General features: G+C 38.8%; 1 protein-coding gene across 3 annotated transcripts in view; it reads right to left on the bottom strand.

Moving 5' to 3' along the window:
* klar (klarsicht) overlaps positions 1-26,995 on the bottom strand; it is a 607,418-nt gene that overhangs the window by 446,430 nt on the left and 133,993 nt on the right. For all 3 annotated transcript variants that reach the window (XM_065238463.1, XM_065238456.1, XM_065238451.1), the window contains exons 2-4: positions 25,014-25,692; positions 24,711-24,956; positions 24,478-24,639 (exon numbers count right to left, since the gene is read on the bottom strand). In XM_065238463.1, the coding sequence (XP_065094535.1) occupies positions 24,478-24,639; positions 24,711-24,956; positions 25,014-25,409 (804 nt within the window). In that variant the 5' untranslated portion in view covers positions 25,410-25,692. The remainder of the gene's footprint in view (positions 1-24,477; positions 24,640-24,710; positions 24,957-25,013; positions 25,693-26,995) is intronic.

Here is a 26,995-nt window from a genome sequence, read left to right on the forward strand (position 1 = left end):
ATCAATTTTCTATCTCTAATGGTTCTCGGTTTATACTGATTTTTAATAAGCAAGTGAGGGTGGCCCTAACAAAAAGGCTTTCCAACGGTAGCTTTGTGAGTTTTGCATTGATTTTTTTTTTATTAAAGATGTTTTGTTCTAGACACTTTTTGAACATTTTATGACGCACATTTTTGTCCAAGCAACCAAGTTGATACATATTTGTGTTGGAAAGTTATAAACAATATTTATTAAAACAAACCGTTATTTTCAAATGTCTAAATCTAAACATGTTGTTTCAATTAACTTCTTCTACAACTTTGTTGAACATTATGCCGGTCTATATTGAATAACCCAAAAGTTGATATTTAGAACTAATCAACGGTAAGGGCCATCATGAACATCAACATATTTTCAAATAAGGGACTCAAGTAATATAATATTAACCCTTTGTCTATACCTTTGAGTCAATTTGACCCCAAGCCACTTTGAAAGACTGTAACTTTTTTATCTGTCGATGGATTATTTCCTGACTAGGTGCGTCCACCGGAGCTCTGTAATATTAGATGAAAATTGCTCCAAAAATCTTGAAAACATAATTTTTGGAAATTTTTTATTGATATACTTGTTGCCTGTACATGGGGGTGAATTTGACCCCAGATTAAAAAAAAAATATGAGTATCTTTTTGGAGGGGGAGGAGTCATTGCAAACATATACCCATGAAGTGGCAAATTCTGATGTTTGAGATGTTTATATCACGAGATCCCAACCATATAGGGGTCATTCCAGCTCAAGTGGGTACAGGATTAAAAAAAAACTTCACAGCAACTCACGAAGAGCTACTGATTCCGATCAATAGCGGTGCGGTTTCTTCCTCCATATATGGATGGTCATGTGGGCTGCTGCTCGCTGCTAGCAGGCAGCCTTTCGTTGTGTACTGAAGAACACCACCACTCACCACGTGGTGATTGAATAAACATCGTTTGATGAGACGGGATGGAATTCAACTTTGAAATCTGTGTTAGGAAAATCGGTTTTTGCAGACAATCGCATTTTCGATATTCGTGCAATTTTCAATAGTGACATTTTGAAAAATGATAAAGTCTTAATTTTAACAGATGCGTAGAAATATATCTGATCGATTGGTGATAATATTTTTGAAATTGGTCCAGGGGCAGCTGAGTTATTAACGTTAAAAATCTTTCATAATTTTGATACATGTTCCATTTTCGGTTTTCACAAAGTGTACCCCCATATAGAAATCACAGACGTAGTCCTACGTCAAAAGTTGTGGTCGATGTCACCGATTTCAGCCTAACTTGGCCAAAACGCTTATTTTGGCATTCTGAACAAACGCCTTTTTCTTTTTCGATTTTGCCTAGATCCTTCTAGGCTACAACCCTGGATTCTCAATATTTTTAAAAAAATTAATTTTTCAGAAGAGATTACTCCACAACCAAATAAATTATTCGTGATTTTGAAGGTTTTTTAAAGTAGATTCTTATAGGTGCACCCACATTTTGTTTTTGTGTTGTAACTACAGTAAACAGGCTGATTAACGGCAGGTAACCAAATGCAAAAAAAAACCTATTTTCATCATGGGCGGGATTTTTTATTTCCTAATAATTTGGGCTCAAATTTTCACCACACTTTGGAAAACTCTTCTACTTGATGTGTTTCCATAGGCAAATGGTTTGGACAAACAGTTTTTGAGATATGATCAGATGAGTGAGTTGGAATTTTAAGCTTTTCTGGTGGAAAATCAATGCTATTTAATATTTATTATTTTTCCTTGAATTTCTTCACGCCGATGGCATATGTTTATGTTATTTTTCACATGTTCTGGGCAGGATTCTCATTATATGAAATCATAACTAGCTCATTTATTTACTTCTGTTCATAATTTAATTGTGGTCCTAAAACTGAAAAATACGTTCCTATGGGATACAGCCAAAACGTTGTGCTTTAGAAGTACGATTATTGTTCATATCTCAAAAACTATTTGTTCAAATCATTTGCACTTGGAAACACATTGCTCGACCCACATCAACTAGGAGATCGAGGCAAATTTGCAGCTTCACCATATCGAGAGAAAGCTTGACCGAAACCCGCAGCTTAAAATGAGTACCATCCGTTCATCCGTGAGTATAATGATCTCGAGCACATGTCACTCGTCGTCACTTGTGTGGCCCAGTCGTTCAAGATTCAGTGGTCAATATTTTGATCCGATTTCGCTTCCCACCAATCGTTCTTGTTGGTGACGCGATGCAAATGTATCGCATGGTTTGGTTGAATGAGCGCGATCGTAACTTTCTCAATGTCCTGTGGAGGTGGACAAACGACGAGGTCATAAGCGAGTATCGACTAAATACGGTCACTTTTGGACCTAAAAGCGCATCCTACTTGGCTACAAAATGTGTTCAGCAGCTCCTAGAGTCCTACAGACAACAATATCCGGTAGCGGTTGAGAAGGCGGACAAGGGCATCTACGTCGATGACGTTCTTACTGGTGCATCGTCCGAAGAAGAAGCAAAGGTGCTACGGAAACAACTCACCGAAATGTTTGCGGCCGGTGGATTCCACCTTCGGAAATGCGCCTCGAACAGCGCAGAAGGAGTACCTGATGCAGATTTGGAGGTGAAAATTCCTATCGAGGCCCTCGGAATGCAGTGGCAGCCGTGCAGTGACGAGTTCCATTTCTCCTACCAGTCTACCGAGATCCTTCAACCCACAAAACGAATCATCCTATCGCAAATCGCCAGCCTTTTCGACCCGCTTGGCCTTCTTGCATCAATCATCGTGAAGGCAAAGCTAGTGATGCAGCGGATGTGGGAGCTGAAGGTGGCCTGGGATGCAACTCCTTCCGGTGAGTTAACCAATGATTGGTTAGTTTTTGTTCGAAAGTTCTCGCTTCTCCATTCGTTTCAGATTCCCCGAAAAGTGATCGACATGAGGAATTGGTCTCGTCTATACCTGCACGGCAATTGCGACGCATCCGATGTTGCATCTACATTCGAGCCGTGAACGACGACGGCAATACTTCGTCCCATCTTCTCTGCGCTAAATCTAAGCTGGCAACGGTAGCTATAGGCAACGGCAGAACGACTACTCCTCGTCTGGAATTGTGTGCAGCGGTTATTCTTGCACGACTTACCTCAAACGTGAGAGCTGCTCTTTCTACGACGAATTTCTACGAGGTTCGAGCGTTCCAAAGTCGTCTTGGCATGGCTAGCTGGTGGCTAATCGCATTGCGGAGATTTCCACTCATCTGCCCTCTATCAACTGGTATCACGTGGGCACTCATTACAATCCTGCAGATCTGGTATCTCGTGGTGCATTTCCTGATCAGCTTCACCCTCTCTGGTGGCATGGACCCGTCTGGGAACCATCGGAGACGAACAGCGGATCATCACCGAACGGCGATCTCGACACTATTGAGGGACGGAAAATATAAGAAGAGCAGCGAGTCACAGCCGTGGTTTGTTTCACTGTGTATGATAATAGTTTTTTGGATGACATGATGGCCAGGTACTTCCCGAATCTCCAGCTTCTGCTTCATATAACTGCCCGAATGCTTCGTTTTGGACACTCTGAGTATCATCAGATGAAATCGATTTTGCTTTGAGAAAGTATCTGCATCACACACAACAGCAAAATTTTCACGGAGAACTCAGTCGACTGCAAAGAAATCTCGGCGTCGAACGTAGCAGTCCGCTACATCAACTCAATCCGTTCCTGGATGAAAACGGTCTTGTCAGGGTGGGCGGAAGGCTGCAGTAATCGGATTTCAGTCGTTACTTGCAGCTTCAAGTACAAGGTTCTGGATACTACGATGTAGCAGCGCGTATGCCGTGATTGTGTAACGTGCAATCGAGCTCGACCAGCACGTATAACACAGCAAATGGGACAGTTTCCAGCAGACCGTTTGAAGCCACTTCCACCATTTTCCATTAAGGGCGTCGACTACGCCAGTCCAGTGAACAGTATCGTCAAAAGGTTACATTGCCCTGTTCGTTTGCCTTGGAACGGGAGCTGTGCATCTGGAAGCAGTTTCTGATCTAAGGGCGTCTTCATTTCTCGCTGCCTTCACACGGTTCACTAGTCGGTAGGGCGTACCCAGCAAGATGTACTCCGACAACGCTACGAATCTACGCGGAGCAGCGAGAACACTTCGGGAACTCTACCAGCAGATAGATGCCATCGAACACAGCGACGAGGTCAACGACTTTCTGACCAACAGACGGGTGCAATGGCTCTTCATTCCCGCTCGCTCTCCACATCATAGGTTGTGGGAGGCTGGTATCAAGGTTGCGATGGGATTTCTCAGTAAAATTGGAGGTAATTACAACTACACTTTTGAACAATTAACCACTCTCCTCGTACAGGTAGCTGCTTGTATGAACTCGCATTCGATCTCCGCGATTTCGGACGACCCCACCGATCCACAACCCCTTACACCCGCACACTTCTTAATCGGGCGACCTTTTGATGCTCTCCCGGAGGTCAACCATTTGGAACAACAGTTAGGCTCGCTATCAAGGTGGAACTATGTGCAGCGTATCGCTCAAGATTTTCGAGCTCGGTAGCAGTCCGAGTACGTGGTATCGCTCCAACGGCTAGCAAAATGGTAAGCATCATCCCCTAATGTCGCAGAAGGTGATTTTGTGCTCCTTGTCGATGACAACGAAAAATCGCAGCAGTGGCCCCTCGGACGTGTTATGGAGCTTTTCCCGGGGAACGATGGACTCGTCAGGGTTGTCTCGGTCAAGACAGCCAAGGGTGTTTTCCGTAGAGACGTCAGGAAGTTTCGACGATTCCCAACCGACAGCGACGAGTACGTTCCAGGAAGACATGGGTCGGAAATTCCTACTCGTAATTTGGTGGGCGCGAGAATGAGAAGTGCTACCCTACTCGTTGCAACCGCAATCGATTGAATTATTTTGCCGCACACGAACGGCATCGACCAAATAACACCTAATGGCACTACAGTAATATTTGTCTATCTCTCCTTTACTGTATTCTAAAGGGAATTTTCTGAGCTTTCTGCCTTTTGTTCTATTGGGTATATAAACCCTGATCAGAAAATATCGATCAAGAATTGAATTGTTAGAAGTAGCCCACGTTGTTTTAATTTATCCTGTATCTCGAAAGTTTGCCGATAGTTATCCACCTCGCAGTGTGATTACCCGCGCTGTTTTTTGGACCTCACGCTACCAACTATGTTAGCTATGTATCAATGGAGACTCATTTGGACCACCCTAACACGGAAATGGTCACCCTAATGACAAAATAAAAAAAAAAAACGGGTCTAATATTTTACGATAGGGAACATAGCTACCAATTTTTTCGACATTCTGAAAACCACTATATCGTTTTGCAATGGAATGGCTGTTTAGAGGTACCAAACATGTTTTGAGTAGCTACGTATTCGGATATAGGGTTTATAGCTGTATAAACATGGTACCCGGACATTTAAGAGATTTTAACGAATAAAGTGTAGCTGGCCTAAGATGAATGAATGAACATTTTTAACTTTAAAAATTTTGCAAGAATCGATGGAATTGAAAAAAAATCTACTGAATCTCAAACTTGATTTCATTTTCTCTTCGATTCCCGGTCCGGTCTAGGAACTTTTCGGGTTACAAAATTTCTCGACTTCCCTGGGCATAGAGTATGATTGTACTTGCCACACAATTATACTAATACAAAAATGGTACAGGCATCGAAAGCTCTCAATAAATAACTGTGGAAGTGCATCTAGAACACTAAGCTAAGAGCACGCAAAAAGCTAATATGCCATACGCAATAAGCTTGAAATGCGAGGAAGAAGAAGAAGAAGAAGAAGAAGAAGAAGAAGACATAAATTCAGCAATCGACTAAATTTTCAATGGCAACCAAAAATATCCATTAGTACCGTCCCAATTACGCGTTACTCTAGATAAAATTGATAAATAGCAGATTTTTAGCGATGGGCCAATCTTAGATCCATAGGCCAACATTAGAGCCATTTCCCCTACCTTTTCGATTGAAGAATCATTGAAATTTTAAAGATTATATTCAGAATTTCCGAGCATTCAAATTTATTCGGGAAAGATAAAGAACGTGGAAATAGCTTCAACATTCTTCAAACGTGGATAATTAATGATCAAAATCTCGCTCTTTAGCAAGACGTTTGATAGAAACGTGTGATCTGAGATATAGGGGAAATGGCTCTAATGTTGGCCAATGGATCAAAGATTAGGCCCATCGCTAAAAATCTGTTATTTATTAATTTTATCTAGATGAACGGTACTAATGGATATTTTTGGATGGGACGGTACTAATGGATATTTTTGGGCGCTATTATATTATTATTTTCCCATAGGGTTCATTTGCTTTGAAACTGCACCATGGCAAAGTTAAATACAGGAAAAATCTCATAATGTTATTCAAGTCACTAAAGTTCCTCCAGACGCCTGCTTATATTTGCGAACCTTACGCCACAATTAATAAAGTAGGGTTGAGTTCTTGAAAACCGTCCACCATGATTGTACGTTTCGTCCCAATATCCTCTTTCTAATGGCACAACATCTGTAACCATTCGCAAAGTGATTCTCACTCTTAAGGTTGCATAATTCACACCACCGAACGATTCCAATACCCACTCATTACAAGCCACCACCGCCATGACGTGGACATCGCATGGACTTCGGTCGGTGTCTTTGAAGAGGAAAATGGTCCCTTTTAGCAACATAACCAAACCCGCGTATAGTTTTTTCAAGACGCACTTTAACCCGTTAAATCGAAGTACCAAACACCAGTGCACAACCCTCAATCAACGTCAAATCGAAGTGATACTACACCATTTGCATTATGTAAACGGTCAGCCGCTTCGCAGTGCAGTACTTTCGCCTCGCTTTCTAGGTCATCAGTTTAGTGGAGTGGATCCATTGCACCGAAAATCACCCAGTGCCTCTGATTCGTAAGGCGGTGGCGGCCACCCCGTCCATCCGCTCACCGATACCTTACCGATATTGGCAAAACAGGCTGATTCCTATGATGATGAAGAGACTGTAATTGCACACACACGAAACGGATGTTGCATCCCTCAAACAACGGCTAGGAGCGAATAACACGCAATCGACGAGGGTGCGCAGAGTGTGTGTGTATGCGCCATATCCCTGATTATTACTGCTGCATCATCTTCATCATCAACATCTTCATCGTACACATTTCTTAGCCGTTATGGACAGTAGCGAAAATTAATTCAATTAAGTGTTTTATAATATTGAAATTAGCGGCCTGGGAGATGCCCCAATCGCCCTACCACGCAGTGCGGTTAGATTTGCACGAACGCAATTTGCAAATTCACACTTGTAAGAAGACTGAGGAATTCCGTCAAATTTGGTATGTTTTACTTTTAATGCATTTGGCATCGGAATTTAAAATCGATCAAGTCAAAAAGCTAGTTGGGATAATTTGAGAATTTAAATTCACGTTCGTAACATGCAAAGCGGAGAACGCAAAATTTCACACAATCAGTGTGCAAGAGTCACAAGTGTTTGTAGAGGAATTCCTCGTAAGATCTAACATTTGTTCTTACGATCGAACGTGAATTACGTACGAATGATGCATTATTGGGCAAACTGAAGAATTGTTTTTCGAGCGGACAAAATTTCCACAAATGTGTTGGAGAACACACGGCTGTAAACTAAGGCTCATTGTTAGGGTATTTGAATTTAATTGATGATTACGAAAAACAATTTTGAAGGAATCCAGTTTTCCGTTACAGGTTCATTAGCCGGGCTAATGAACTTGAAAAAGCAATTTGTAATGCTTTGCTGTTTTTGTGTACTCAATACTGTATGTAACATACGTGACATCGATACTAAGTCGATCACGGTATAGAATACAAAATGAAGGCTCATCAGCTTTTTTTCATAGTCAAATTTGAAAATTCTCTGATCGCTACACTTAGATTTCAAATTTGAAACCGATTCCTGTGATTTTTTTCATCTCAATACCAGTTCAGAAAGAGGGTACGTACATTAACTCTGAAGCCCTCAATTTTCCTGTATTACAAGAAGTAAAATTTATTTCATTGGAATCCCAAACATATATTTAATCATTTAAAATCATAAGTAAAGACATTGTATGGCTTCGTTACGAACCGGTTCAGTCAGAAATTAGTACCACATGAAGAATGATTATAATTCTGTGAAATGCCGAACACTAGGGTGAGTCAACTTTACAACCCTCTTTCCACACTACTTTTTATAAAAAAAAATCAAAATATGAATTTGATTAAAAAAAAATCAAGCGTTGCTTAATTCTGTCCGTACCAGAAGTCCTGAATCGTTTGTCGCAGGAATTTGTCGAGGATAAGAGGATAAGCACACTCCGTTAGGCATTGAGACGATAGGTATAATGTACGAAAGCCATAATAGACGTTAGGCATAATTTGCAGGCATATTTTAATAATAAATAAACCACAAAATTTTCCATTTTCAGGGTGACTACTGAATTTAAAAAAAATAAATAAAAACAGCTAAATAAGACAAAATAGGAATACTGGAAAGATTGATTTCAAAAATTTATGCCAGTGACAAAAAAAAATAATGGCTTTTTATTATACATGCATTAAACTGGAGGAAAAACAAAACAAATTTTCAGAACTTTGAAAATTAATTGGGTGGCTTGTAACAAATTATAGAATTATGCGAGTAATTTAAATATTTTTAAGAAGTCCGTAATTTGAAATATTCTTAAAGGTCTAAAAATGTTGAAATGCATTCTAGTTGCATGTAAATAATTCGAAAGGCACTAAACCAATTTGATTTAGGACTGCAATTGCCATTGCCTGAAAAAAAAAATTAACATTTACTCGAACCAAACATCTTCTCCAACAGATTGTAGCAATAGTATCATGTTAAGATGAGGGCCAGACAAACGGTTTCTCGGCTTTGTTATTCTCCCTTTTTATGACACAGACCTATTGGTCCATATTTGAGTAGCTTTGTTATTGTCTGACCTGCTTTAGAGAATAAAGGGTGTCCACGATGAAATTGCCACACTATGAAATTGCTCTAACTTTTTAACCGTTGGGTAGAATTTAATGAAAATTTGGGTGGATTTAGTTCATAGTGCATTATTTACAGTTTTAAAGTCCTGTGATCAAAACTCGCGGAAATGGAGTCGAAAGAACAGCTCGTGCGTGATAAAATCTTGCGCATTCATCACGAGAACAAGGATCTCTCGCATCGTTCCATCGCTAAAACGTTGGGATTCGCGAATTCCACGGTGTCGCGAGTGATTAAGCGGTTCGAGGAACGGTTGACCACCGATCGGAAGCCCAGAAGTGAAGGAAAAAGTATTCCGTACAACACCAAAAATCACAACCGCGTAGTTGGGGCCTTCAACCGAAATCCGAACGCCTCCGTTAGGGATGTGGCTAAGAAGCTGCACCTAAGCCGAAGTTTTGTCCAGAAGGCCAAAACTAAGGCTGGGCTTCGAACGTTCAAGGTACAAAAGGCCCCTAATCGCGACGAGAAGCAGAACAAGTCCGCCAAAACCCGTGCCAGGAAGTTGTACCTCAACACGCTGACGAAAGTTGAATGCTGCATCATGGACGACGAAACATATGTGAAGGCCGACTTCAAACAGATCCCCGGCAACCTGTTTTTCACGGCCAAGGATAAGTTCAGCGTTCCGGAGCATGTCCGCACTCAGAAGATGTCCAAATTTGCAAAGAAATTCCTGGTTTGGCAAGCCATCTGCACGTGCGGGAAGCGGAGTGCACCTTTCGTGACCCAGGACACGATGAACGGACAGGTGTACATAAAAGAGTGCCTCCAGAAGCGGCTGCTTCCTCTCCTGAAGGCCCTCAACGTCCCAACAATCTTCTGGCCGGATTTGGCCTCATGCCACTACTCCAAGGACGTGCTGAAGTGGTATGCGGACAATAAGGTCAATTTCGTGCCGAAAATGTTCAACCCTCCCAACACTCCGGAGCTCCGCCCCATCGAGAAGTACTGGGCGATTATGAAGCAGCACCTTCTTAAACGACCTAAGGTAGTGAAGACAGTCGAGGAACTGAAGAAAGTATGGGTTTACATGCAAAAAACGGTTGATTCACAGGTTGTGCAGAATCTTATGGCCGGGGTTAAGGCCAAGGTGCGGGCATTTGCGTATGGACTGTAAATAAAATACGAGTAAAATGGTAAAATGAAGTTTAATAGTTATTTCTCAATCCCTGAAAATTTGATGGCAATCGGATGAAAACTCGAATTTTGCGAATCAATTTTGTGTGTGGCAATTTCATCGTGGACACCCTTTAGACGTTCTGAACTTCAAGTTACAGGGCTGGTAGCGATCAATGCTGTCAAAAATAGTGATTTTAGTGACCATGATGAAAAAATAAGTGAACAAATAGTGACTTATAGTTGTAAAAAAGTGACTCAAAAGTAACCTAAGGGAAGAAAATTAGTCGTTCAATTAGATTCTCATAACCACTTAAATATGTACGAGCATCGTAGAAATAGAAAGTTTATGACTAACCCTCCAAGCTTCTACTACCTTGAAAAACATGAAAACCCGAGAATTCTCAGGGAATTTTATTTTTCCTTAAAATACCTGGAAGGCTCAGGGAATCTTATCATTATTCGGGAAATTTAATAATTTACTAGCTAGGAATGCATTTTAAAATAAAAACATTTATTATTGCTAGTTATTTTCATCAACACATTGAACTTTATAGATCCAGAATGGATTAATCTTCGTTAAAAGATACATTTTTTAAAATTCAGAGGCTTCAAATGATTTTTTTTTTTTGGTTCTAGAATATGCATATTTCCCACAAATTTTATAAATTCTGAACTGAAAAGTTATAATGCTTCATGAAATTTTCAAGCATCTGGAGTCAAATTCATTGCACAGTTTTAAGGTTCATGGAATTTTATTATAATTTCTAAGGACCTCATTCCACGGGAGTTCTGGGGGAAAAAATCTATGAGAAAAACCTCAACTGCAATCTGCTTTCATGGTATCTCTGAGGAATTTTAGAATTCATGTGCAGCCTAAGCCTAAGATAGTAAACTCCAAGCGAATTTCATGAGAAATCTCCGTTAAATATGGAATGGACTATTCTGAGATCTACAAAACTACCCAAAATATTCCTGAAGTTACTTAAGTTGCCTTGAAGTTCTATTTGTAGTTTGAAAAACTAGCCTGATGATCGCAATACTTCTCTAAACTTTTTCGGACTTCCTAAGGTTTCCACAATTTTTCTAACGATCATGAATCTTCTCTTATATGTTAAAAATTCACTGAATTTCCGAAACTTTTTCAAAATGTATGTAATTTCCCTACTCTGGAATATCTCTGCTCTGAGGATGTCTGTTCTTACCACATTTTTTTGTTAAGAGCTTCATTAGCGAGATCAATATCTTTCTCGAAGCTCTCGAAACTTCTCTTAAGTGTTTGCTGTTCTCATGAAGCTTGTTGTACTACCGTTAATTTAATTGAACTGTTCTAAAAATTGTTAAGCTTGCGTGAACTTCAGGACCTACATATGTGAAAACCTCAATAATTTTCTTAACAACTCTAAAGTTCTCTGAAAATCTGGGGACTTCTTAAAATTTCCCGCTAATTTAGTGAAACTAATGGAACTGAACTCCCCTGAAATTCCCTTTGTTTTTGGAGCTTCACTAAACTTATTTGCGTTGCTCCCGAAATGTCCATAAAAGTTCCTGAATTTCTCGGATCTTCCTTAAAGTTCCATAGACTTTAATGAACTTCTCGAAATGTATCTGAAGATCTCTGTACTTCTGTGAAGTTTTTGAAGCTATTCTGAAATTTCAGGAACTTGTTGAAGCTTCCGCAGCGAAATAATTAATATAGTTCTATGATTGTCACTAAAGTTCTCAAGATTTGTCTGAAGTTCAAATTATCCAAATTATTTAACTTCTTCAATAGTCTAGAGTTTCCTGATGTTTTTAAAATTGCCCAAAATATTTCTTAATTTCCGTAAAATTCTTTAGACTGCCTTGAATATCTTAGTATTTTTTTAAAAGAACCCACAATTTTACTGGGAATGATTCAATTACCTTAAAGTTCTACAATTTTCCTTAAGTTTTATAAAGCTTATAAACACTCACGGAACTTTGTCTTAAATCACAAATTTTCCCTGGAAAGCCTGGACATCCCAGAAGTTTTCTATGCTTTACCTTAATTTCTCTAAATTGATTAAATGTTCCGGCAAATTTTCTGATATATATATTTATAATTCCCTGGAGTTTCTAAAGTTTTCGGATCAGTCATAGAATTCTCGGAATATCCCATAATTCTAAGGAACTCCTTGTAAGTCACTGCAAATTTCCTTAAGTTAATGTGATTTTTCTGATGTTATCAGATCGTCCTCGAACTACTAGGAACTTCACTGAATATAATGAAACAATCTAAAAATATCTAAATTTCTTAGAAGTTCTCTTGAAGTTCTTGAAAATATCGGTGCTTGCTAAAAGTTCTCGCTTTTTTTTATTAATGGAACATCGTTGATGTTTTCTAATCAACTTAGCTAATTTTTCGATTTTTTTTTATCTTGAAATTTCCTCGAAATACTCTCACATTTTCCGGATGTTCATATAATTTTTATTGCGTTCAAGAAATTTTCTCTGAGCAAACCGAGGTTTCCGGAAATTCCGGATTCTACAATTTTCTTGAAATTTTTAGAAGTGCCCTTTAATTCTCTGATCTGTCTTGATGTTCTCGGAGTTTCCCTAAGACTCTCAACTTCAATGAATATCTCGGTTCAGCCTTAAAATAAATGGAATTCTCGTAAACACCTTTAAACTTCCTGGAATTCACTGGAGTTCTGTGAAGTTCCTGAAATATTTCTGAAGTATTCATAAATTTTCTGAAGGTCTCTGTACTGAATCTTTCGGAACATCTTATGGGTTTCTCGATTTTAATGCAGCACATCATGGATCTATCCTGAATTTGTCTAAACTTACGCTTAAAGATTTTTAAACCAATTCAATAGTCTGGGCTAAAGTTTCGGGGATTTCCCCTTAAGATCTCTGGAATTCACCAAAGATCTCTAGATTTAGCTTTTCTGAGATCAATAGAACTTAATTAAAGTTTCCACATTTTTGTTAGTTCGAAACGTCAAGACATTAAAAATGCTGTGATCTTAGACTTACTAAAATGAAGTAAGTGTTCAACTTCAACATTTAATGAATTTGATAGTAAAGCTGTTTCTTTAAAACTGATTGTCATGTCTTAGAAACTTTTGCGTTAAAAACATATTTTTAACGCATTTTTTAAATAGAATTCTTGTCATAAGCCTGGAAACTATCCGCCAAAGTTATTGAAAAACCTGGAAAACTCAGGAAACTTTATTTAGCCAAACGAGTGGACAATGAGAAGAACGATTAAACGTAAAAAAAAAATCTCTACAAGGTTGTCATTTTCGAATTGTTAAAAAAATAGAACAAAATCTATTCAGAAGAATGATCAATCTTGAAATAAATTCCCGTTTAAAAAAGTTTAAAATAGTGACTTAATACAAGAAAAAGTGATTTTAGTGACTTAGCCTTAAAAAATAAATCTCTAAATTTGTCGAACCTCTTAACGGAATCTCTTTATGAAGAGCTTGAAGTGTGTTGGTTTATTTCTTTTTAATTTCGTTATAATTGCTTATCTTTTGACAGATACGCGTATTTTGTCTACTACTTGCAGACTTCATCAGTGCCAGATTTTATGCCATATTCATACTCGAATCGATTGAAAAATACACTTAATCTTCTAGTTTACTCGATATATATATCCATTGAATGCAATATTTTGATAATTGTTTAGGTTTTGAGAGTTAGTGCGCAGGTAGATTGAGGTTAAGGAAACGCCACTGATTTTCAACTATTTTTCTGTTGTTATCTATTCCACTTCGTATATTGAATTGGCCCTTTTCACACAACCGGTCACCATTTGTTATATTATTTAAAGAGTTTTAAGTTTATAGATTTTAATCAACTAAAAGAACTAAGGGCAAAACAATTGTACCAACGAATCGCGAACAAATGACGAATAGAAATGAGTTTACGTTCCCTTATGGGCGCTGTGGGGTTAAACCGAAAGGAATAGTGCTTAACACCATTAGACTGTTTAAATGTTTAAATCAGTGCTGATAAAAATCATTCCTTCTACACTCAACATAGCTGAAAATGAAGACAACCTTAACAGATAGACCAATAACCTGCATGAATCTGAATTTTGACATAACAACATTCTCTTGATCAAGGGACAATCGGTGTTGATGTTGGCTCGCTGCTTGAAACTTTTTTTTGTGTGTTCGAAAGAAATTGATCGAAAGTGTACCAAAAGTGCTTCTGAACGTGTTTCGCAGTTGGGAGTGGTGAAGTTCGTAAATTCGCGGTTTATGTTCAGTGAAAATTCCGTATCACAAAATTGCTCAACGAGTTCCCTTTTTTGCCGTTTGACGACGACGGGCATGCGAGTGAAAAATAAACATCGGGAATGTACTCCCGGCTGTATTGATTTGGTGAGTTCGTTCCAGTTGAAGATTGTTCTTATATGTACATATCTCGATTGCATTTTCGAGGGGACGTCCGGAGAGCCTTGAGATTTAGGCGTTGTTGCTTTTGCGGGCAGACGTGTTGGTCGCCGGTAAGGTCCAGTAAGTGCTGCCAGCAGATGAATCAAGAGGTATTCGAAACAAAATTGGTAAGAAATGTCCATTCAAATCGTTTTATTACAGTTAAACAAATTTCAAAACTATATACGTGCCAGATTTGGAAATAATATTTTTTGAATCTGGAAGTGTGTTTATGATACCATTATCCATTTGATAAACGTAGAGTGAACATGCGGGGCTTATTGTAAGTAAAAGTGACCTCGGAGTGGTCGTGAATTACCAGGCATTCTGAAATGGGTCACTGGAGCTGCAATAGAGCTAACACCTTCTAACTCCCGGACTAAACCTGCTTTAATTGAAGGGTAATAAAAAGCAGTTTTCTTCCATAATAACACTGCCGGACAGTGGGGGTTAGATTGTACACACACACACACACAACAACATTCTCTTGATCAAGGCAACCTGTGAGTATCCAACATTTGTTTTTCTTCATTCGTGGCTGGATGTTCATTATCACCTCCGTTGTTGTCAATATTAATATTCGTCTTCATCTTGGTGGGGATGATTTTGAGGATCAAATGCAAAATGATTATTTTCGTTTTACTCAAATATAGCGCTGAAGGACGTGTTGTGTTAGTTTTTACACACAAACCGATGGCAAATTATTGCCCCAAGCTGAACTGATGATAAAATGCCGGTTTTAAGCTCTGGAGTCGACAATATTCAAAATAATCATTTTGCCCTAAATGAATTTGATTATTTTGCTTTTGAGGATCATTTCTGATTTTGGCAATTTTGAGTTCGATAATCAAGCACTGGAGAATATCAACAAACGCGTACTCGTTGATGTATAATGAACTCATTTGTTCATTTCACTTGTACGTTACAGCGAAGATTTTCAAAACAAACGCAATTCATCTACACTGGGTTGAAGCGATACTCCTTGCGTGTGATGGTAAATGATAAAAACAGACACTGGTTTGAATAACAGTTTGGGGCTTTATTTACATATAATTATAGTTTATGAAAGTTTTCCATGGTAGCAGAATTTTAAAAACTTTCGAAGTCCTAGATAACTACATGGGAAATTTGTACGAATTGAATAACAAAATCGATGCCAGCCATGTTGAATATTTGTATGCATTGTAGGTGTCTTATGGAAATCTTAAAACCTTCTCAATGCCCAAATCGTTGAAAAAAATTGATTCTTGATTTTCTTTTTTAAGTGAATTCTATTTTAACCACATTTGTAATGAAATACAGAGTAGGGGGTGCCTGAAGACAAGACATTTAATGGTCATTTGAGGAGAGTTTCCAATGAATTTCCTATGAATTTAAAAAAAAAACCTCAAGATAATTCTGAGTTGAATATCTAGGGAGTTTTGAATGAAATTCGTAGGTGAATTTTGGGAGGATTCTTAAGAAACCTTAAGGAGAACTCCAAGGGATGTTTTAGGAAAATGCTTAGAAGAATATCGAGATAGTAAAATATACAATTCTTAGGATAACTTCTAACGAATTCTGAGCAGGTTTTCACGTATCTAAATTCTAAAGCATATTCCAAAGTAATTTTGAGGAATATTCCAAGAGAAATTTACAGTAAACTGCATAGCTTTTCTGTAGGAAATTTCTTAAGAGTTCTCCGAACAATTTCGTGAATACTGGTGATAATCAGAAAAGAAAAATCCAACCACACTTGACTACTTATGTCCCAGCACATCACGTTTTCTCGGTAATTTCCTGCCAAACCTACGCATGTGGCATTATTGTTATACAAGGACCAATTGTAGAATATGACTCAATAAATATTTATCTAGAACCAGTGGTCTTGCTTATCCTCACTTTTTACCTGTACACCAACTTTATATAAAAGCCTTTACAGATAATTTCGCCAATACTTAAAATAGACTACTTCCTGGTCCGGAATGGAAAATCTTTCGAAATGAAAATTGTCTCGACTGGCCATAGACACATTACAAATGGAAGCATTGGTTGGCACAGAAAGCTCTCAATTAATATCTGTGAAAGTGCTTCAGAGCACACTAAGCCAGGAAGCAGAAAAGGCTCAACCTATGCGCCAGAAGTGAGAATAAAATATAAATCCACCTTTCAGCACATACGGCACTGGTTGGTGTCTTGGATAAACGTAACGGCATTCGCATTTTCATAACGTCTCTTTCATTTTTTTTGTCTAAAGTACTTACGGATTTGTTACAAAATAAATGCACTCTTAAAAACAAAACAAAAATACATTTACCTTAAAAAATTAAGCATCTTTTAGGGAAAAACATAAAATTAAGGGACAAATATTACTTAGAACCGTATCGAACCTCCTTATCCTAGCTTATTAAGTTCCTACTGAAATAAGTCTCTGCTCTCAACTTAATGTTATTTTTATTGCTGCCACAAGTAGGTATTAAGGTGATACGATCCAGCGTCCACGAATAATCGGCAGAATGGCTGACTTGCAATGCCACTTCGAATTATCTAGGGAGTAAATCTCGGACACTATTGCGATTTTAGGCATGAAGGTACAGCCCCCATTGGCCGTGGATTTGGTGAAGATTTTTTCATGTCGTGGTTTCAACGACCGAAATCGTGCAAAAGAAACTGCTAGAAGGTCTGAAGGTGCTGAACATGAAGATGGTATTTGCGACCATCCAGAGGACGGAAATGCTCAGCACCTGGGCCATGGATTGTATGTTCCTGGGCCATGGAGAAATTCCCGAGTCGACACAAATGAAGTCTACTCATCGTAGGTGACATGCGAACACCTGTTGAGCGTAATCAATCAAAGTAACTAGAGGCATTCAATTTTGTTTATTAATCAGTCTTCTCTCTTTCGCGTTAGATGTTTATAACTGTGTGATGTCAAATTCTGAAAGGATCATTGAAAATTAATTTAATAATATTAAAGAAAGAGAGTAGACTTAGTAATTTAGATTTAATTCCCCTACCTTATCTGCTTATCTTTGACAGATACGAGTATTTCGTCTACAATGTACATACTACTTCAATGTCTTGTACTAATATTCAAGGAAATTTACTAATCAGGAGTAGACTTATTCAATTAGTATCTCAAAACATGATATGAACCTTTAAAGCGAAAGATTCAATGGAAAGTTTATGGCCAGACCCACGGTATTCGTCAGAGTGTCTACCTGGAAAACCGAGAATCCTCAGGAAATTTTATTTTACCTTAAAAAACCTGGGAGTCTCAGAGCATTAATTTTCTTTCTAAGGATATTTAAAGAAAAGAATGAATTTTTAAATACCGTATACGTGATAATGTTTGCACCAGCGTACAAATAAGGTTCCCGTTTCACCTGTGCATACAATGCCTTGGTTTTCTTTGCACGTAACCTATAGCTCATACCGTAGTAGGCTGTGTATAAAAGAAAATGATTTACTTAGTTTGACAGTTGCACCACGCGCAAATGTCGCAAAAAGACATTTCAATCGCCGCGGGAGTGTCCCGGAGGACCGTCAAAAGGGTTTTAGACCGAGAAAAGAAAGGACCGCGAAGGTGGCCACAGGTCGTCCGAGGTCAGCTCGGGTTCCGAGGGTTATCGCCGCTAACAAAAGAAAGATTCGGGTGAATCCAGTGCATGTTTACCGTCGATCCCGTATCAAATTCCAGAACCAACCGGTACATTAGTTCTCTTCCGGTAAAAGACGTGGCCGACGAGCACAAGAACGTGTATATGACCAAGCATCCTGCTAGCGTTATGGTGTTTGGTTTGGTGGCTTCCGATGGCAAAAAAATGGACCCGGTGTTCATTCCAGAAGGCGGGCGACAAGGTCAACACGGAGGTCTACATCGGGATTTTAAGTAAGTATGTTCTTCCGTGGCTCAAAGAACAGTACGATCCGAAGCCAAATGTTGTATTTCAACAAGATGGGGCACCGTGCCACACCTCAAACCGCACTCAGAAGTGGTTGCAGGAACATCTCCCGTTCTGGGCGAAGGATATGTGGCCAGCCCCGATCTTAATCCGCTGGATTACTCAATATGGCGCGTCATGAAGGCCAAGGCCTGTTCTAAACGCCGGCCGAGTACTGCAAGCCCCAGACAAACATTGACCCGTACCTGGAGAGAAATTGATCCAGACTACATTATTAGAACCTGCCGTGCATTCCGGAAGCGTGTGGAGGCCGTAATTGCAGCAAGTGGAAACTCGATCGATGATGAACATAGTTTAAGACTCTGAGAAACATCCCCCCTTTGAAAAAATAAAAAAAAACTCGAAAACGAAATTTTTAAGATTTTTTTTTAATTTTGACATTGCTCATACATACATACGGTACAAGCATTTAATTTTTCTCGACATTTTCATTCACACTTTGAACTGTATAGATCCACAGTGGATTAATCTTCAGTAACAAATAAATTTAAAAAAAAAACAGAGGCTTGAGATGTTTGTTTTTTTTTTGGTTTTGCCTATTTCCTAGAAATTTTAAATTTGAGCTAGTTCTGGACTTAAGTCAATAAAACTTCAAGAAAATTTCAAAAATCTGGAGTCGAATTCCTGAACTTCAGAGGAAAATTCCAAGGGCATTCTGAGGATAATTTCATAAAGTTTGTGGGAGGAAACGAATCCGGAGCATAAGTCCTTGGATTTTTTTTAATACTAAAAGGAGGATTACAATTAAATCTGAGAATAACTCCAAAACATCTTTAAAGGAATTCGGAAAATAAATTCAGGAGAGTTTACCAAACAAATTATGAGAAAAAATCTAAGGAATTTGTGAGGAGAAATGCCAATGAATTCTTAGGAGACTTTCAAGGTGAGTAGAATTCCAAGGGAAGGAGTGAGATTCAAAATGAAAATCTGAAATGAATTCAATTAATATTCTGAAAATCTTTTCAAAGGGTTTCTTATTGTGGAGAATTTCAAGGTAATTCCGAGGAAAACTAATAGAAAAGCAAATTCAGAGGATAGCTTCATCGAAATTATGATGAATATTTTAATGGAAATCTCCGTTGAATATGGAATGGACTATTCTGAGGTCTTCAGAACTACTAGAAAGTTCCCAAAATGTTTCTCGAAGTTAATGAAAGTGCCTCATTGTTTTTTTTTTTAGTTTGAGAAACCAGCCTGGTGCTCACAATACTTCTCATCATATTCTTAAACTTTTATGAACTTTAAAGGACTTCCTAAAGTTTCCTCAATTTTTCTAACGATCATGGATCTCCTCTAAAAGTTTACCAATTCGTTGAAATTCTCTAAACTTTTTTAAAATGTAAATGACCTCTCTTATGATAACGGGTTCTCTGTACTTTTCTGAAATTCTCAAAACTTCTCTAAGGTTTTTGTAGTTCTCATGAAGCTTGTTGTACTGCGCTAAATTTAATTGAACCGTCTTAAAAATGTTTAAGCTTCAGTAAACTTCTGAACTTATGCGAAGACCTCAATTAACTTTTTAACGTGTCTGAAGTTATTTGATAATCTGGTAACTGCTTTAAATTTCCCACTAATTTTCTGAAACTAATGGAACTGACGTCCCCATGAAATTCCTCCAATTTTCGGAGCTTACTAAACTTCTTTCAAATGCTCCCGCATTTTGATAATGTTCATACAAATTTCTGAAGTTCGTGGATCTCCCCTTAAGCTCCATTGATTTCTATGAAGTTCTCGAAATGTTTCTGAAGACCACTGTCCTTCTGTGAAAATTCCGAAGTTTTTCTATATTGCTGGAATTATTGTGCTCCCGCAATTTTCATGGAATTATAACGAAATAATGATTTTTACTGAAGTTCTCAAGATTTTTTTCTGAATTTCATGATGCTTCCCTTAAATTATCGTCACTAATTTAAAATTTCTTCAATAGTCTAGACTTTCCTGGTATTATTAAAACTGCCTAAACGATTAATGAATTTCTTTAAAGTTCTCTAGACTGCCCTGAATTTATCAGTATTTTTTAGAACCAACTACTTTACGGAAATTAATTGATTTGTCTTGAAGCTTCGACAATTTTCCTTAAGTACTATAAACGCTCACTAATTTTCCTTGATGTTATCTATGGATACCTGAAGTTTCCTAAGATTGCTTAATAATCCGATAATTTTTTTGATATATGTATATTCATAATTCCCTGACGCTTCTGACGTTTTCGGATCAATCATAGAATTCTTGGAATACCCCATAGCTCCAAGGAACTCCTTGTAAGTAGCTACACATTTGCTTAAGTTAATGGGATTATTCTGAAGCTATATGATCGTCCTCGAAGTACTCGGAACTTCGCTGAATATCATGAAACTATCTAAAAATACCATAAATTATCAGAAGTTCTCTGGAATTTCTTAACGATATCGCTGTTTGCTAAAAGTTCTCGCATTTTTTTTTTAATTAATGGATCTCCGTTGATGTCCTCTAATCAACTAAGCAAATTTTTTGCATTTTTTTTTAGTTCTTGTAATCTTCATTTTTTTTTATTATAGTCTTTTTAACGCTCTTAAGTCATTCGTGACTTGTCCGGGAGTGAGATTTGAACTCGTGACTTTGGCGTGAGAGGTATGGATGCTAACCAGTACGCCGGGGTCGCCCCCGTAATCTTCATGATATAACACCCTTAAAATACTCTCACGTTTTCCGGGTGATCATATAATTTTTATCAAGTTCCATAAATTGTCTAAGAGCTTTGCTGAAGTTTCCGGAAATTTTCTGAGTTTCTCGAAACTTCTTTAAGGTTCCTACAATTTCCTTGAAATTATTTGAACTGCCCTTTGATTCTCTGATCTGTCTTGATGTTCTCCAACCTTCCCTAAAGCTCTCAATTCTATTGAAGATGTCGGTTCTGCTCGGAATTAAAAGGAATTCCCGTAAACACCTTTAAATTTCCCAAAAAATTTCTGGACTTCTCTAAGTTCCTGAAATATTTCTTAAGTTTTCATTAATTATCTGAAGCTTCTGTACTTCCCTGAAATTCGTGGAACATCAGAAGGGTTCTCGATTTTTGTTTCCAGCACATCATGGAACTATCCTGACTTTTTTCTAAATTTACGATTATAGGTCTTTAAACTGCTCCCAAAGTCTAGACCAAAGCTACGGGAACTGTTCTTAAGATCTGAAATTCCCTAAAAATTTCTAGATCTAGCTTTTCTGAGGTGCTTAGAACTTCATAAAAAAAAATGCACAATTCCCCTCAAGTTTTCTATATTTTCCAAGTCCGCTTGAAACCCGTGAAGTTCTCTGAAATTCTAGGAACTTCATTAAAGTTCCTGAAAATTTTCAGATGCTAAAAGAACCGATTTGAGGTTCTTTAAGCTTCCAATAAGATCCCCATATTTTCAGCGTGTTAACTTCCCTTATGTTCCCACAGTTTGTTTATGGAGCTTCAGTGAAATTCTCAGCATTTCCTTTCATTCCTCAGAACTTCTCCAAAGTTCCTACAATTGTTGTAAAGTTAATGGGACTGCAATGAAGATCACTAATCTTTCATAAAGTCAATAACCGTGCTTCTTCAAATTTCTGGTATTTGAACAAATGGCTTGAAAATTGTCTTAGACCATTTCTCGACATCTTAAGCTTATGCCTTGTTCAACGTGTTATAAAAATTGTTATTACAGAAAAAAACACTTCAATATTATGTTATAACTCGCCAAATGTAAACCCTGCATTAGAAAACTGTTAAGATTACGAAGTAAAAAGCAAGGATATTGGGACCAGACATTTTTCTTAACCTCAAAAATGTATGATAAGTCTTTAACAATTTCGAGATCACTGGAAATATTATAATCTGAGATAATGGACTTGATGTGTATGAATGACTAGATAACGGAGTTAAAAAACAAATAATCAAAACATTAGTGATTCCTCCGTCATCATCAATTCTTCCCGTCTCGTGTTACCAAATCAAAGATTGGATGTAATTTTTAAAGGTAAATTCTTTACGGAGATTGATCGTAAAAAATATGACATTAGTGATTAAATTTTACGAAATAATGACTGACTTGAAAAAAGTGACCTAGCTACCAGCCCTGTTCCCCGCGAATCTGAGCTCGTCTCAAGGGGTAGGTCACTCCGCACATTAATCTTGGGTCATCTTTTTTGTCAGTGTGTCGCAAGTTTGTCGATTGTGCCGGTCATAGAGCAAGCTGCGATTGTTTGTTAAATACCCATCCCGGCAACCCGGTATTTCTGACACCTTGAATGTTTTGGTTTGAAATCGCAAGGATAAATCGGATTGAGGATGACACGGGAAGTGGTGGGTGTATGAATTTTCAGTGTTTTGTGATCCATAGGGCAATAAAAGTCCTGTGTTTTAGCGTTTTATAATGCCCTCAAACGCAGACCACAAATGTAGCCTTTCGGCCGGAAAGAGTTGGAACCGGTGGGGAGCATTGTTAGAGCCAGACTATAGAGGGTGATGAATAGACTTCTTTAGTTTGTTTTGAGTGATTTGCAGCATTATTTGAATTAAGAGTACCAAAGAGGTCTGATTAACTGCCTCTTCCTCTTGAGTCCACTCTAGAACCTACATTTTGTATTTAGATCTATAAGTGAACTGCTGGTCGAAGTTCCTCTGGTATATTCAGTTAGAAGATGTTCCTGAACATACAGTCAAACAGCACGTAATGCTCTGAACAACTTCAATGACAGTTGTCCAGCAGTGCTCCCATTTTATTTACAACAATCTAATGCCTACGAGATTGTGCCGGAGGTATGCCGAAAATGTGCCGATGGATGTGCTCAAGCTGTGTAGAATATAATTCCGGCACAATGTGCTGAGAGACTTACTCCTTGGCTCGTCTACGCTTACCATCAGCACTACCGGATAGAGGAAGCTTTCCCGTACAAGATGGTGTACTTGATTTGCATAGGTGAGCTCCGATATCTTGAACTGTTAAAATCGATGCCGCGTTTATTGTATAATATGCAAATTGACGTAACCGACGGACAAAAAAACGTAGGCGTAAAGATTGGGTGTAATTTAACGCAATCATATTATTCATTCAAATTTTATTTGGATAGTAGGTATGTAAATCAATTGAAAACAGCTGAATGACCATGGATGGAAAATCAATCCACAATTCGACAACTGCAAGATCCACAGATTTCCACACGATGTCAATCATTCTTATTTATTCAGACAGTTAACACACATCTGTCAACTTGTTATGTAATAAACCAAGAAAAATACATCATCAAAACCCTACAATACGACATACGCATCCTTCATGTTGTTATAAAATTTTACAGCCCCCGGATGGGCAAACATTATTCGACTAAGCGTCCCAAATCTAGGTTACCACGCCAAAACATAATCAATACATCCTAACACACACACAGCGCTTCTGTCGTCCGACCACGCAGTTTGCTCCAATGCTGCATTTAATGCAGCAATTTGAAGAAAAGCACAGCAGCAGCAGCATCCGCTCTTCTGACGGAGTAGTAAAGATGAAACAATCTATTTACTGCGCCAAAATAAACATCAAATCGGCCCTTGACGACGCTCTGGTGGACCATCACAGCAGGCCACACTTCAAGAGCTCAACCAATCGGCAGCCTACTCCGCCAGATGCACAACACGCTGTCAACTAAACACAAAACAAACAACATCGCATGGGAGCTGACAAATAGCTCGGTGCATAAATTGAGCGATTACGCCGCCTACTGCGTGTCCATCCATCCAAGAGCGCTAATCCAGGCTGATTTATCGGTACGGGAGAAGGCGATTTTGATTTTCTCAAGTGCCCCAACCAACTTATAACAAGCAATCAATCGTCTCAAGTGTTCCAAATTCGGTATCGCAGTTTAGTAATAGCAAACGAAGTGAATCACTCTGGTGATTATTTTTAAAGCAATCCTATACTTAGATTGATGTTTGTTGCCGAAAATAGAAGCCAAGAATTTGAATTACTCACCGAATGTTCTCCAGAGAGCCTCAGGAGCTGCTCGATGTTCAGCTTCTTCGTCTCCGTAATCGAAGGAATCCGTGAAATGCGAATCTCCATCTCCCTGATCCACTGCCGCAGCAGGCGGGGATCACCGTAGAATGTTTGCATCGGAGAGGGTTTGTACATGGCCTAAAATGGGATGGGATTGAAAACATGCGTTCGAAAATAGGTTACCTACGTGCGGATGCTAAGTCACTCACCCTCCGATAGTAGTCCATGTCGTCTTCTTCGGCTCGAACGACGGGACCTTCGATTTCGCCTCGAGCTTCCCGGCAGCTGTCGAGCAGATTTGTGTCCATGATAAAGTTGTAGTTGGTCTGCAGTGCCGCCCAAAAGTCGTCCTTGCCAATGCCGGTCGTGGTGCTGCTCTGTAGACTACACGAGCTATGGCTGTGGCCACTGCCCCACGACCGGCGCCACAGTTCACGCTCCGAGTCACGCTTTTTCTGCAATTGATCACGAATGATATTAAGCATAGTTTTGAAAAATACGCATGAACTTACCTTTAAGCTATTATATGGCCGATCGATTCTCAGTCTATTCTGTGCCATTTCCGAACCCTCGGGTGGAGCCTGCGGTGGCAGCGAGTTGAGCGACAGCGATGGTTTTATGAAACATCCAGCATTGGAACCGGAGGCAGATGACGAGCCCGCATTTGCCGCTGAAGGGGGTTTTATCCGATAGTTAACCGTTCCAAATGCTGTGGAGCTACAATAGCTCTTTCCATTGCCATTGCTGGGTTGTTGTTGTGGTTGCGGTTGTGGTTGTGGTTGTGTATGTGTTTGTGTCGAAGTGGTAGCCACGTTGGACATTCCGCTGGCGCTGATCGATGTTGGTGTCGATGCCATAACCAAGGGCTTGGCTGGCGCTGCTGTGTCCTCTCCTGTCGGTGGCTTCATGGCGATATCAGTCTGTTCGTTTGGGTGTTCCGTTTGCGATTCAGTGTGGGGATTGCCAGTGGTCGTTTGTGCTGGGATAGCTTCTCCGGTCGGGTCTAGGTCTCCTGGTCCGGCTTCTTATCGAATGAAGAAGTGGTGGAGTCCTCCGAACTGCTGGCAGTTCGCGAAAACCGGCATTTTGCGTCCGTTTTCCGATGAGTCCGGTGTCGGTTGATTTGGATTTTTGGAAGGGGATGGTCGTACCCCTCTGGCTTACAAAATGAACATTTTCAATGACGAAAATCTGCATAAAGAGACGAAAATAAACACGAATTAATATCCGATCGAAAGGTATGATAAAAACACTATGACGCAAACAGCAAGCTTCCACTATTTCAAGATTGAAAAGGTTCTTCGTCACGCCCTGAGAGTATATCGCACGTCCCATGCGCTTCATCCGTAAGCATGCAATCGATCGATCGCACTTCGGACTTTTGGACCCAGGAATCTGATTCAGCGAAAACAAAAAAGTAACAACGTCAACACGTTGGCCGTTCCCCACTTTAGCCAAAGTCAACAACACTACATATCTAGCACTCGAGTCAATGTCCCTCCTTCTTTTCTTGAGTGGCAAACTGAGCTGCCTATCATCGCAGCACATTCGGTCGATTCGGTACGGTTCTGTTCTGCTGCTGGTTCGACCGAAAATGGGCAAAATAAAACGGATTTAAAAATAAACACACAAGTGCCATGAGCTGTCGATGATCTGGCATAGACGGATTTGATTCTGCTCGAATGTAAGCCCACTACTTCCCATGGGTGCGGTGATCCTCAATTTTTCGTCTTGTGTTTGTCAATCTTCCATTATATAGTCAGTACTTATTAGAGCTTCACCGTGCACTATTGAAAAAAAAACAATTAAAATACTATTGATTTAAAATAAAAATTTGTTTCTTATTGATTCAATAATTTTAGATAGCATGGAACATCTTTTGTTCTGGCACTTTTTTCAGAAACACATTTTAGCTTCTCAAAATAACGAAAAACGTTCTGGTGATGCCAGAAAATTTGAAATAATCATCTTTCCGAATCCTGGATTTTGATTACATTTGATGTGAATGTTTGAAACATCTTGATATCCTTGAATTTTATCAAACATGATTTACTCGAGCATCGTCTTAAGAAACTCTCTCTGATATTCCAAATTTGTTCCAAAGCACTAGGAATTTTCAGCAGAACACTATTTGAATTCATTTTAAAATAATTTTAAAATTCTAAAATACTTTAGAAGTATCACCAAGAAATTCATCGAAGAATTATCTTGGAATTCGTCGAAGTATTATCTAAATGTTCTCGCAAAATTATCAAGAAATTACTCTCTAAAATATGCTCAGAATTCTCTTGGACTGGTCCCATTAAGGGAAAGCTCAGCGTAAAAATTGATTTTGAGTTGCCTATAATAGAACAGCTGGTTATCAGAAAAAGAGGCTGCCGATAATAGTCACATTCACTTTAAAAAGTTTGGAGAGTTGTATCAACGTGTCCAAGCCGTTTTGGACAATTCTGTCGATTGGAATGGATAGCATCAGATAAATGTAAACAAATGA

Source organism: Ochlerotatus camptorhynchus, unplaced genomic scaffold, assembly GCF_037179485.1.
Source record: "Ochlerotatus camptorhynchus isolate MF236.1 unplaced genomic scaffold, CSIRO-AGI_Acam_v1.1 ptg000045l, whole genome shotgun sequence".
Classification (NCBI taxonomy): Eukaryota; Metazoa; Arthropoda; class Insecta; order Diptera; family Culicidae; genus Ochlerotatus; species Ochlerotatus camptorhynchus.